The 14,717-nt window shown below is 39.4% G+C and overlaps 1 protein-coding gene across 2 annotated transcripts in view; it reads left to right on the top strand.

The window, feature by feature from the left end:
* LOC141904637 (putative E3 ubiquitin-protein ligase MGRN1) overlaps window positions 1-14,717 on the top strand; it is a 124,027-nt gene that overhangs the window by 65,270 nt on the left and 44,040 nt on the right. The window contains exons 9-12 of one of the 2 annotated variants that reach the window (XM_074793263.1): window positions 2,231-2,440; window positions 9,324-9,501; window positions 9,578-9,748; window positions 9,873-10,496. In XM_074793263.1, the coding sequence (XP_074649364.1) occupies window positions 2,231-2,440; window positions 9,324-9,501; window positions 9,578-9,748; window positions 9,873-10,106 (793 nt within the window). In that variant the 3' untranslated portion in view covers window positions 10,107-10,496. Of the gene's footprint in view, window positions 1-2,230; window positions 2,441-9,323; window positions 9,502-9,577; window positions 9,749-9,872; window positions 10,497-14,717 lie in introns of those variants that run through there. The other variant, XM_074793264.1, reaches the window with a different exon arrangement.

The raw sequence follows: 14,717 nt of genomic DNA, 5'->3' as shown, positions 1-14,717 counted from the left end.
AGGGTTAAAATCCTTGAATACTCTCCTCAGTCCATATCAGAGCCATTCGCGCCGTTGGAATTCAATTGAATATTATCTTTTCGCTTCACTGCCTTAGTCTTCAATTTGGTTTTCCGGCAAAACTTGTCAAAAGTTCATAAAAGTTGTAAATTCACTCACAAAATCTACCGGAGCACCACCTGGTAGATGTTTACTACCACCACGAAGCGTTCAAATACAATAGGGTTCGAGTATGGAATGTATTTGAGTCATTGGGGAAAACCCACTACCACATAGATTCACAATGAATCATTCAGTTGTATATGATTACTGCATGTAGACTGCGTGTGGCGATTGTGTCAATTGACTGATTTTCATCAAAATTTCATGGTGCAGTGGGACTTTAGTCCCAGCAGGCTATTGCGTTCACTTTTCGTCCGTCGTAGCGTCCGTCCGTCCGTAGACGGAATCCAGTTATTTTGGGAAGTTTTGAAGAAGCTTCAATGTAATGTCTTGATATTTGGGTTACACGTGTATCTACCCTAGACACATCTTCAGCCCAAAAACTGGCCCTGTCAGAATCAAGATGGCTGACTGGCAGCCATTGTTGTTCGCCAAAATCAACACTTTTTACAAATTTTTGAACTTTTTGACGGAAATTTTGAAGATGCTTTGATCAATTACCTTGATCTTTCGGATGTATGAGAATCCCCCCAGGGCCCATCAGCATAACAAAAATTGGGTCAATCGGACTCAAGATGACCGTCCTATGACCTTTTTTATGCCCAAAAATGTCAATTTTGGCCCGAATTCTGAGTCCTGTAGCTCCCTACTGGTTTGCCATTTCTCATTGCAATTTGTGATGGGTATTCTTTGAAAAGGGATGTTTTATACCTGAGACAGGTATTTTTGATGAGCCAATTATGACGCAATTGGTGGCCATCTTGGTGTCATCAGTACTCATTCGTAGGTGGGAAAAAGTTTTTCCACATTATATTGATACCTAAGCGTATTTTGTTACCACAATCGATAAGAAACTTGTAGCTCATAACGTGTTCTATGACTGTGGTGAGTTTCAAGGTCATTGGTTTTTGTATATAGCCACCAGGGGGCGTTGAATAATACAATATCTTAGTATTTCTATATTATATTCGTATCATTGCATATTTTGTAACCACAATCAATTGCAAAATTGTAGCTCATGACATCATCTATGATTGTGGCAAGTTTTAAGGCCATTAGTTATTCTATATGGTCACCAGGGGCCGTTGAATAAAAGAATAACTTAGTATTTCCTTATTATATTGGTACCTAGGCATATTTTGTTACCATGATCAATTACAAAGTTATAGTTCGTGACATGTTCTATGATTGTGGTGAGTTTCAAGGCCATTGGGTTTTGAATATGGTCACGAGGGGGTGTTGAATAGTAGAATAGCTTAGTATTTCCATATTAAATTGGTAACGAATAAAAGAATAACTTAGTATTTCCTTATTATATTGGTACCTAGGCATATTTTGTTATCACAATCGATTACAAAATCGTAGCTGCTGACATGTTCTATGATTGTGGTGAGTTTCAAGGTCATTGGGTTTTGTATATGGTCACGTTGAATCACGGTGAGTTTCAAGGTCATTGGGTTTTGTATATGGTCACGTTGAATCACGGGGCGTTGAATATTGAAAATGTTAGATTGTTGAGCATTTGGAACCGCTTCCCAAGTGGGCATGGTGTCCCTGGACCCCTAGTTGGTTTACCTATGCGGCCACGAGTGAGTCAGCTTTTTCATGGCACAAAATCTTATGCCAATAGTGCTGCAGATTTGTATGAGCGCAAATGACAAACGGCAAAAGACGCTTCGTATGAGCGTATGTATGCCTAGCCGCATGCAAAGAACCTGGATCATAGCTATCGATTCATAGGAGATTTTTGCCAAAAATGATATTATATATATAGTGTCGAAAGCCGTGGCACTAGTTTACTGGATTTTTCTTTTTCTTTGAATACCATGGTTTCGAAGAAATCAAGTGCAAAATCTTGCAAAATCGGCAACTGGCCACGCCAAGCAAAAAGGTTTTAACTTCCAACGGGCCTGTTTTAAGAGAAAAACTACTCTCATAATTATTCCAAATCTGTTTTAGTTGTTGGCAGGTCTGCTGTAAGCAGATTGTAGCAAATTGGGTTGGTTTAAGACTATGAAAGCCATTTTTGACTTTCATTGACTAAGTAAAATCTATTTTATAATGATAGGCAACCTTCTGTTGGAAGTACATCTTTACGTGAAGCAGTTGTACCAGAAGAGGCAGAATATGCTGGGGAATCAGAAAGTAGTCCATTGGAAGAATCCGATGAAATTGAAACTGGAAGAGGTACTCCTGAAGTTGTCATGCTTGGACAAGCTCCAGATCCCAGCAAGTCTCCAGGCAAACAACCAATCAAGTTCAAACTACCAAAAGTGAGGTATGTTAAATCTTTATAAAACAAATTCTACGAATACAGTTTCACTGGGTAGAATGTTTGAATTGTTTGGACAGCTATTTACAAAATCATTCTAAAGAAGATAAACAGTAATCCTTTCCTTCATCCTTGTGCTGGCATATTTGATTTCTGAATATTGTTGCCTGTATCCATGATAGCCATTGTAGTGTGTTTTATTTAGGTTCCCAAATTGTATACCTTTCTGACTAACTTGTGAAATGTTCTGAGGTGTATAGAATTTGGATTGACTAACTGGTCACACAATGCAAATAATCAAAGGAAAATGGAATTTGATAAACTAAATATATTAACTACTAAATTATTAATATATACAAGACCGAAAATAATATAGTCAGAGATGCTAGTTTTCCGGAAATATCCGGAATTCCGGAAATTTAGGATCGCCGATGTCAATTCCGGAAATTGGGTGGAAGTTCCTCACGGCGACCAGTAATGGCACGAACCGTAAAAGCGTTCGTTTGCTTGTACTCGTTGTCGCTTCTGTGTTATTTTATCTTGGTCTCTGTTTCCGAGGACGTTCTGCTACAATGTATATATGTGTGCTTGTTGTGGTATCTGTGCGTGCGTAGGCGGAGCGCCACTGTTGTGACGCCATTTCCAATTAAAAGTCAATTATCTTTACGCGCCGTTGTACATCGTCCCGCTGACGGCCAACAATGTGAAGATGCACGTGGTAATAATTAAGATGATATTTAATAAATATCATCTTAATTATTACCACGTGCGTGCTGTGTCCTGAGGCACGCAGCTTTGTAACTTTATTTTTGCCTGCAGCTGTCAAGCGGGACGGTCTGCAAAATGAGCACGCACGGAAAGATTGTCTGTCGGGAGTCGGCCGATATAAAGGCAATTGACAGCGGTATAAAAAATAAATTAAACTGGCACTGGCTAGAGTGTAAGGACATTAACGGGGACTACTTATTGAACCACATTCGTAAGTTAGACTTAGCTGGCGTGGCGTACTGCTTTGTTTGTAAAGACCAGGTCAAATACGGTAGTGGTGGGAAAAAAGATATTCTTCGTCACCCGGATAGCGCGCGGCATAAGAAGGCAGCGAGGGATGTGAAGCACAACGAATGCCTGCCGTCGTATTTTAAGATGAAAGATGCCGATCGTGATACTGCCGCTAGTACATCGACACAAGGAAAAGTATCCGTCCCGTATGGAGCTGCTCCGAATATTGAAAATGTAGTAACAGTTACCGAGACAGCTAAACGGCCAGTCAGCCTGATTGACAGAGTTTCGAATGCACAGGCAATGACTGTTTCATTCCTGGCTGAACACTCATTACCATTTTCGATGGCACCGCAGTTGATCAGGCCCCCAGACCCCCGTTCTAAATTCCGGAATTTTGGTACTTTGGCCCTAGCATCTCTGTATAGTATATGATACCTAACATGGAATAAGCCTAAATTGCTGAAGGAAAGTCTTGGAAATTATACTTTACCCAGGTTAACTGAGAATAACTGAGGTCCAGGTCCGGGTCCACGATCAAGAGAGCCTGGTCCGTGAATGCGCGGCCTTTTATAAGCGCCACGCTACCAAGCACTGTTGATCTGACACGGATAAATGGTTCCTGACTACGGAACTCTATACACTCTAGACATGAGGCTCATGAAGGGCTCAGTGGTTTCTATCAGGTTTACTCGACAAGTGTCGTGTGTGAACAGTGAAAGCGTTTCAGCGCCTGTTCAGCGCGCGGCAACAGTAGTATAGTATATGCCTACTACTGTCGCATATGTGGCGAACGCCTTCAGATATTATACACTGTGATGATTTTTAGTGTTCATTCATCCAGCCCAATTTAACTGCAATAATTCAGGGCTCGACCCGTAATGCATTAGATGTTGATTGTCATCAAAGGTAATATGCCACATTGGAAATACCCATTACCTTCCAAAATATAAAAGTCGTTCATGAGTTCAAGATCACTCTAAGTGCTCGGAAAACGCTTTTGATTTCTAAAATTTTCTTGGGGGCCCCCCAAACCCCCCAAATTGCACTGCGCCTTCGGCGCTCGCAAGCCGTCAGCTGGTTCGCGTGGGTAACTCAAGAAAAAAACCGTGGATTTTAAAGGTCGGCGTTCTCATCTCTGAGATTTCTCATCAGTGCATTTCAAAATAACACTGACCCACCGGACAAGCGCATATGAACGCACCGTGAGCGAGGAATTTTCTTAATGAAAAACACAGCTCTTGGGCTCATATTTGTTATGAGTCTGTACTAGTTCTTTAGTTTTGAGGGTCACATGTATTTATTGATCCTAGAATAATGCTGAGGGTAACTTTCTAATTCTGTTACCTCTTGGTGGCAAATTGTAGCCACTGGATTTACATACCTGATATTTTGTCATTAGGAGGGAAATAGGGGTTGGAAATAATATGGACAGTTTCCCCAGTCAACTTTTAGCCATTCAGATACTGGAAGAAAGTGAGCAAAATTTTAATGAATTTATCCCCATGCTGCTAATCGATGCTTGTTTGTCATCACTGGGAGAGCCCTTCAACATCCAAGTTCTATGTTTATAGAACAAACATTGTATTAATTGGTCTGCCGTGTATCATTCCATCGAGTATGGGGAAACCTATTGCTAATGAATATCATAATAGTTGCTTACTACAGTGGTATTGTGCACCAAGATTTCGTCTTAATATGTTATTGCAAATCCCAGGACGAATCAATTATTTCAAAATAAACCCTGTTCAGTTGATCTTACTGGATCCAAGGTCCTTTAGAAACATTGTAATGAAACTTGGTTCTGGCCCGGTATGCATAAAGCATCTTAAGGATAAAAAATTCCCTAAATATTAAGAATTTCCTTAAATTCTTGCTCGGAGTATATCCTTAAAATAAGTGGTATGCATAAAGTGTCTTAAGATACAAATTGTTCTGAAAAATTCCTTAACTTTAAGGTACCTTTTCTGTTGAGATAAGTGAGCATTTAGTCCTTAAATCCTAGTGTGTATGGTGTCGATGCCATAAAATGGCTCTCATTATTGCTGGGCTGCTTGAAGTAGAGGCACTACAACACGTTGTACCAAGGCAAAGAATATTTCATGACTGTGAAAATCCCATGGATATGTATGATGATCGAGAGATATACCAAAGATTTCGTTTCGACAGAGAAGGCATTATTTTCATCACTGATCTCACTGATGACCTCTTTTTATATTGGGACTATGGTTGTTGATTGCAGCTGTTATTTTACACCATGCTTCCTTTTTATTTTGACTCGTCAGAATTGGTGACAACTTCCCTCTGATTATGCTTTTCACCTTTAAATACTCCTCTACAAGGATTTCTTTCTCCTCATAGCTCCAATTAGGTAACCGTTTTTTCTGTGCCATGATTGCAACCTGTGCACTACAGCCGGTTTTTTTCTGGAATGATGGATATTTCTAACCCAGGTTTTTTCGAAACTAAGTCTGCAACAGCGTGTTTCATTGGCTATAAGATTTTGCCACAAGTAGGCCAAGGATAAGAGTTATCCAAGAAGTTAAGGATATCCTAGGCAAAAGAAATGCTTAAGATACTTTATGCATCATAGTTAAAAGTCATTCTTAGGCAAGGAATTCCTTATCTATTTAAGGAAAAATTTCCCTTAAGTTAGGGAAGTTTTATGCATACCGGGCCTGATCTTTGGACCATGACCTATAACAATCAATTGACATTTTTTAAGGTTTGAACTACTGAAGTGCCCTAGGGCTGCGGTCCAAGTTTCTATTTATTAATTCTTGGCCATCAATTTTTGAAGACGACACATGCTGGTGAAAAACGGTCATTTTTATGCCCCGACAACGCGTTGTGGGGGCATACTATATTCACTTCGTCGTCCGTCCGTCTGTCCGCAGTGGTTTCCGTGCCCTAGCACCCAAACCCTTTGACAAATTTTCCTGAAATTTAACAACTTTTGTACTAGATGAGGTTAGTAACTGATTAGATTTTGGATCCTGTAGGTCCAAATCAAGGTCACAGGAAGTCATTTTGTAAATTTCATTTCCGGGCTTAAACTCATAAACGGTTTAAGATAACTTGGTAAAATTTAATGGATGAGTTATCCTACAGACTGGGGCTAACTGATTAGATTTTGGGTCCTGTAGGTCCAAGGTCAAGGTCACAGGAAGCCATTTTGTAAATTTAATTTCCGGGCTCTAACTCATAAACGATTTGAGATAACTCAGTGAAATTCAAAGGATGGGTTATCCCAGTGACCGTGTTAACTCATTAGATTTTGGAACCTATAGGTCAAAGGTCAAGGTCACCAGGAGCTGTTTTCTATTCTTAATTTGCGGGCTCTAACTCATGAACGATTTAAGATAACTTGCTGAAATTTTATGGATGGGTTACCCTAGAGACCTTCAGTGACTGCTTAGATATCTGGTCCTGTAGGTCTAAGGTCAAGGTCACCAGAAGTTATTTTGCTATTTTCATTTGTGGGTTATAACTCATAAATGGTTTAAAATAACTTGGTGAAATTTAATTGATGGATTGTCCTAGAGCAAATCGATAACTGATTAGATATTGGGTCCTGTTGGTCAAAGGTCAAGGTCACCAGAATTTGTTTTGGAATTTTCATTTCTGGGCTCTAATTCATTGATTGTTTACGATTACTATGTAAAATGATTAATGAATTAATCTTGTACTTTACTCTCAGGTGTTTCACCTGATGTGGGGGCATCAGTCGTCTTCAGCGACATTCTAGTTAGCATTGGATGACGTCTATGACGCCATGCCAATGGTGAGGATGATGACTGCTTTACCAGCATCTTAAGGATAGATTGGTATGACCATAAAAGCATTTCCCGATCTATTTTTAAATGCCATCATTTTCATTCGTGGCATGTGTATACTAACAAAGTTATATAGTATCTGTTGGCCGACTGTGTCTGTGGATACATTTCAGCATTATTGATTTTTCACCGAGTGTTGCAATGATTTTTCCATGCGACCCCCTTTACAGTGTGGGTGTTTTTCTTCCAGTCAGTATTTCTCATTTCGTGCAGTTTTTTATCGGTTTACCTTTGTCAGCAGTATGAGGTTGGCATTGAGCCAATTCATGTAAAATCGCGATACGTTTTTTTATGTGAGCATTTTTTTCATTGGTTCTCAGCTTAAACGACGTATAATCGATGCGAGACATGACAAACCTCCGACGATGACATGGTCAACTTGGTTTAAATTTGAGGAAAAACTGTTTTCGGCCGGAAAATTCTTAGCTCTTGCGTATAAAATTGCAATGACCTCGATTGGGAGGCGTCGTCTCAACGAGCGAATGTGATTGGCTGTTTTTGGGATATACGGGGAATTCGGGCGCTACTAGAATAATTATGGGTAAGCCATTAATGGCGAAAGTTTCATTGGACTAGGTGCCGTATATGCAGGGCTGCCAAGTGTTCCGACTTTGGCGGAATCGTTAAAATTGGGCCAATGAAAATACGCCGTTCCGACAGGGTTAAAAAAATACGAATCCCATCGCAAATGTCCCGATATCCCGAGAATAATTCCAAAAATATGATTTTTATTATAAAACTTCTTAATTTCCTCATAATGTCTATGAAATACACTAAATCAAATAAATTTGTTGAAAAAAAATTGTTATGGAAAAAGCGTGACGCAGCAAAGAAGTGAATTGACCTTCGTTCAACATCAGCCGTATTCACTTTTGATTTGAATTGAATTGGGTAATATCGGTTTCGGTCGGTAATTAGCTCAACCATCAACAAGATGGCAGACACTGGGCCGTCGTCGCACAGCGATTCGGGATCCGCCGATGAATCTGGCCCAGCGACAAAAAAAATGAAGCGAATGCAAAAATCCCGAAAAGACTTTAAGTTGACATTTCCTTGCGTAGGTGAGAGTAGGCGCTGATTTCAGCATCTCTCACGGCGGCCTTAACGACGTAAAAAAACATTGCGATTCTGGATAACATGAAAGCACATCGAAGATAGGGAAAATATCTTCATTTTTTCGTCCGTACTCTAAGGAACTGGAGGTAATTACGGCTGAAACCTTGTTAACATTTTTCTTAGTTGAACACAATCTGCCCCTGGCTGCAGCTGATCACGCGAGAGAACTATTCAAAAAAATGTTTCCCGGTTATTACAATTCAATGAACTATCATTGCGGGCGTACTAAAACTTCACACATAGTTGGCGCTCTCACTGAGGATGCTGTGTCTAAAACAATAACGTGCTTGAAAAATGGTCCATTCATACTCGGGGTCGATGGGTCAACGTTGAAGAAGGATACATATTATCCGTTAGTCGTCAGATTTGTTGATGAAAATATGGACACCTGCACCAGACTTCTCGCGAATCCTATCTGGAATGAATCACACATGTGACAAGCAATCTATGAGATTATTAAAAGGGAGCTGGATAAAAATGATATTTCGTTTTTCGTTTTTGCAAGCGATCTGCCCGTTACACTTAGTGTCAGGAAGAGTGTGGACTGCCAAAGCATGAAATACTTAAACATGTCAAAACAAGATGGCTTAGCTTGTGTCCAGCATTGCGGCGGCTCTTCAAACAGTGGGAAGCACTGAAATTGTATTTCTCGAAAGAAAATGGTGAGAACATGTAGACGATGATGAGGACGTTCCAGTTTCTGCCAACACCATAAAACAGAAACTGCACAAATTTTTCCACAGGCGAACAGCTATATTGTATGCAGCGTTTCTGATAAAAGCTATCTCGGTAGTTAAGTATGACATATTTTCACAGCTTAAGTTTGATTTTAAAGTTTTTGAAATTGCAGAATGCCAGTGAACTGTAGCTGGTTGGCTAGCAATGGACAAACTATATTCTTAATTTTCAAGGCAGTGTACTGATTATTATGATTGCAGATATTCGAATACGAATGGTATCCTTCAAGCAGAAGCTGCAGTGATTCACAAAATATACCTCGTTTTGGAAGAAATGATGAAGAAAGTGCTGGTTTGCTTCTTAAAGCCTTCTGCATTCACACAAACTGGCGCAGCATCTCCGTTCACTGTAGATTTTACTTCACGGTACAATATAAAGGTAATTAGAAAATCTTATTTTTAAAGGATAGCTGTGAAAATAATATGTTACTAAGATGTGTGTCGGTACTTTTCAGAATACGCAAGAAATCATCATCGGAGATGATGCAAAGATAGCTTTGGCTGCTGTTCATGATGATGTGGCGAAAGAATTTTACAAGAGAGTAGTGGCATTCTACCAGGCTGCATGTACCTACATGGTTGCTAACATAAATCCCCGAAAACAGCCCCTTTGGAAAAATGCAGAGGTAAGCTACTGACACTCATTCTTGAATAGATGTAACTTATGTATGACAATGGTGGCCTGATAAAACAGACAGCAAGAGTGAGACAGCTGTGGGTGTGACTCACTGTAATGACTTTTTATTTTAGGTGGCTGATATCAAGATACGTGCAACTGTGATGTTTGCATCCCTAGTGTACTTCTTCGACCGATATTCAGCTATTCTCGGAGATTGGATAAGTCGAGATGATGTTGAAATGGAATTCGCTGACTACCAAACACTCAGAATGGATGAACTGCCCGAGAATATATTTTCAGTTCCCTCTTCCAAGCCTGGTCAACCCCCAAAAGTGAGACCAGCTGAACAACAATGGAAAATATAGCTGCAAAGCAGCGATGACGGGTTTTCTGTAAAGCCATTCAGAATGATGGGAATTGTAGTAAATTGAAATATCGATACATAGAATAAAATGCATTGACAGATTCGAACCTAATATGCAACCACTGTGTAAACGTCAAATATGATTCAGCTTTGAAACCGAACATACGTGGACGTACAATCACAAATATTAATATATTTGACCAGGCACTTATTTTGGCATTCAAACATCATGATACTGTATTATCACCATCCTTAAAAATGGATCTGTCCTATTAAGAACTCATCTTAAGCACCTGCTGAGCCGATAGATTGAGTGAATTCACAGATAAGAACGTATTATGATTTAGAATAGATTAGATTTAAGAAGTTAATGTTTTTATTGAAATATTTGAATAAATACATATATTGTAGTGTAGATTCAATCAATAAATTATGAATTGATTTGGTCTGGGTTTCCGGCTGATGTTGATTTTGGCTTTTATGGATTACAAATTCTACAGTGATAAACAATTGATACCTGCAACATGTGTGTAAATCAAACCTATTCCACTAGTTGCGTGTGTTTCCTAATAAACGGGAGAGTCACTCTCGATCTGAGTTATTAGAACTAGGGGTCCAGGGACACCATGCCCACTTGGGAAGTGGTTCCAAATGCTCAACAATCTAACAATTCAGGTATCAAAGGTATAAAACATCCCTTTTCAAAGAATACCCATCACAAATTGCAATGAGAAATGGCAAACTCAGAATTCGGGCCAAAATTGACATTTTTGGGCACTAAAAAAGGTCATAGGACGGCCATCTTGAGTCCGTATCCCAATTTTATGCTGCAAAGTTATGCTGATGGGCCCAGGGGCATTCACACATATCCGAAAGATCAAGGTAATTGATCAAAGCATCTTCAAAATTTCCCTCAAAAAGTTCAAAAATGTGTAAAAAGTGTTGATTTTGGCGAACAACAATGGCTGCCAGTCGGCCATCTTGATTCTGACAGGGCCAGTTTTTGAGCTGAAGATTTGTCTAGGGTAGATACATGTGAAACCCAAATATCAAGACATTACATTGAAGCGTTTTCAAAACTTCCTAAAATAACTGATTTCCGTCTACGGATGGACGACGGACGAAAAGTGAACGCAATAGCCCGCTGGGACTAAAGTCCCAAGTGGGCTAAAAATAATGTTCATTTAGTCATAGAAATTCATTGCCTTTTTGGAGTTTCTGTAATAATATTCGTTCTGCCCTAATTTTTATTACTGTATGAACCAATGATATGCTTTGTAAATATGATGTAATAAAATAAATTTGAATTAAATTTGAACACGAGAATCAAGCATAACTTGTGTTTTTTCAACTTGTCTTACTTGTCTTTTGTTAACAGTTCCAGAGTTTCAATTACAATCAAATCCAAATTGGCTAAAAAGTACAGAGGACTAAATGAAATGAACGGTTAGTTACTGCAAACCTATTCCAGTGTTATGTCGATCGTGTTGAATCACTTTCCTTGAGTTGAAAGAAGCAGATCTTCTATGGTACAACATCGGTCATCTTGGTGTTGACTGTCCTTGACCATCTAACTTCATGCGTTTGACATTGGAATTTAGCATCATACCCATTTGAACTGCAAAATATTCATACAACATGAAAACCTACAGTACATGTATACAGTGAGTTCCAAGACTCAATTCAGCGATTCAGCGACCCTCTGATATGTGACATCATATGAATTGTATTTGAATATTTTTTCATATTGTGCAAAATGTTTCTTTGAAAATATAAAATAGTTTTTAATGTTGCGTCTACCTGTACCCTACGAAATTTTGGACGTAGACCATAAACAAATGTTTATCTTTGGTCTTATTTGACTACAAAATAATTCTTTAAGAAAGATAAAATACAATAAAAACTTCTAGAACTTTGAAGTCACGAATTAAAAAGATTTTTCAAGCAATGCCCTTACTCCAAACAACCTCTAGCTTTCAAGGTAAACCACACTTTCTTTGCCCATGGGCAATTTATGAAAATTTACTAGACTATATTAACTTTCACCGAAATATTTCAATTGAATAATTTTGATTTATTTGTGGAAGATTTTCATTTCTTTATCGAATATTTTATTATTTGATATTGTATTCTGTATATATTTCCACTCCCTAAGGGCCAGCTTCATAGTGGCTAAGGATGCAGTCAATTGTTTGGGGCCTGGGGCAATCACGATGTGTGATCATCCTGTTGGAGACAACCTCTCCAAGACTTGTGAGATTTGGCCTGAGAATTATGACATCAGGCTGATGAATCATGCAAACATTGAAATCATGCAATCGTAGTAAAGTAACTGGCTCTCATATTTATTACTCTGGGGGCTTGTCGGCTGTACTGGCACGTTCAGTTTCCCAGTGACCACTCAGTCAGCAAGCTCCAGGCAATTTCCAGGCACTGGGCTTCTCCGGTTACTGGAAGACAGTCACCGGGCTCTGGTCGTTCTCTGGTGCAGTATCCATCTGCAGCTGCTGAACCAGTCCCTGGTTTCGTTGTGTGACACCCAGGATCCAGCCCCCGGTCATTCAGTTCAGGTAGTACCAGGCACTTACCAAACTATGGGTTAAGAGCTGAACCGGTTCGCCTAGCATTGGTCAGCCAGGCAGCTATTGATATGCATGAATTGTCCGATTCAGATGATTCTAATGCGTGACGTTGGCATCGTTGCTCTGAGTCTGGTTGAGGATGCTCATCTACCAGATGCTTGAGTAAGCATGGTAAGCGCCCAAGAGCTTTATGGGGAATGAAGGTAGACCGAGAGAAGGACTATGCACGTAATTGGAGGAAGTTTTTGCATGGTTCCGACTAGTGTACTGAATTCCATAGCACCAGTAATGTCGCATTCCTGTTCGAGGTATCATTTCCAAATTCATCGTGGTAACGAAAATTATCATAGACTGGTATTTTCCATGATATTAAATGTAAAATTCTGAGTAGTCACTTGAATTGCAGGTAAGCCTGATAGTCCAGTTAGATATGCTCCAGCCCATCCAGTTATGTAGAACTCAGATATTGAAGTTCTCGATGGTGGAGTAGGACCGATTTTAATGAGGAACCAGTCCCAGAGGTTATTGCAACCCCTGTTGAGAGCTCCGTTAAGCTCCTCTCGTCTTTTCTCCAGTTGGTGTGCTCCAGGGTCAAGTCCACCACACAGATGCTGTCCCACGCAGCTCCTAATGCTGGTTGGAGGACAAACGCCCACCTCCATCAGTCACAGGCCTCTAGTTTGCTGGTAAGAGTAACTCTTGTTCATTTTGGGGCAAGGGGAAGGCTTCTAAGAAAGGGTCTTCCATTCGTAAACTCAAAATGAATCCTCACGACCAACGGGAGGTTGTCTACAACAAGCAACCTCCAGGGATCGTAATTTTCTGACCGAAATCGGAATTTTAACCTTTTCATTTACAAAGATCATTCTCAAGACCAGGCAAATCTGGGGGGGGGGGGGAAATAGGGGGTTAGGGTGTTCACAGTCTAGTCATGAAAGGGAGGATTTGTGATACGATCGGTAGCAAGTAAACCATAAAAGCTTTCATAGGCTGGATGATTGGCTTTCACTTGTAACCAGCTGGTTTGTTGTATCGGCAGGCTGGCTTGGGAACTAGCATTTACACCAGTGGTACAGGATTCCATCCATCAGGAACAACAAGGCAGTTAAACCTTATATGTACAATCTTTATTGCACCCCGGAATGAGAATGATTATCATAACTTTACATAGTCTTTATATACAGAATCATGAGTATAATGTGAGAACTAGGTGTCAGACAAGTTATAGACATCAGGGCTCATAAACTAACACCTAGTGACATGTTTGAGAGACGTAAATTAATTAATGAGGAGCACTGACTAGAGCTAATTACTTTGAATACATATTGAGTAGTCTTACATGTTGATTACGATAAAGCACATATTGATACTATATTCATAAGTTATATTACATTATTAATGCTATTATTGTCATCATTAAGCATTTCATATAGTAAGAGATATGAAATATTATGAACCATTCGATTTGAAATTGTAAATATATATGATTATAGAATATGCAACTTATATCAGGGTGACAGATGCTCCCTTGTCCAATAGAATTTGGTCCTCCAAATTTGCAGAAAACGTAGGTGCTGAAAGCTTATCAAAACTCCTTCCGCCGGATTCTCAGTCATTCACGAAAGAGTCACATGTTGACGATATGTCAACTGTAATTTTCAATGATCTGCAGAGGATCCCCGAATTCTGGTTGATTCTGCGACAAACAAAACTAGCGATGTGTTGTGTAGTTATAGCGTCCCGAAGTCCAGTTGGTGATAGCAAGTAGTACGCATTTCTCTGTTTCGAAGATCTTTCGATTACTGACTGGAAATAGCTTTGTGACGGAATTTTGTGATACAATGATAGTAACGTGCAACATCTGACATCAGAGCAGTGTTCAGGCAATAACACAACACAAATACAGTTACCCTTATCAACCAAAAGAAAAAAAATTATTATCATCCAAAATAAGGTGTAACTGAGATTATATATTTGTCCACATGAAAATTTAACCAATTCATCTTCATGTTTCAGTTATACTAACAAAC

The sequence above is a fragment of the Tubulanus polymorphus genome, chromosome 4, assembly GCF_964204645.1.
Source record: "Tubulanus polymorphus chromosome 4, tnTubPoly1.2, whole genome shotgun sequence".
NCBI lineage: Eukaryota > Metazoa > Nemertea > Palaeonemertea > Tubulaniformes > Tubulanidae > Tubulanus > Tubulanus polymorphus.
Note: the sequence above shows the minus strand (reverse complement) of the source record. Positions and strands in the feature narration are given on the sequence as shown.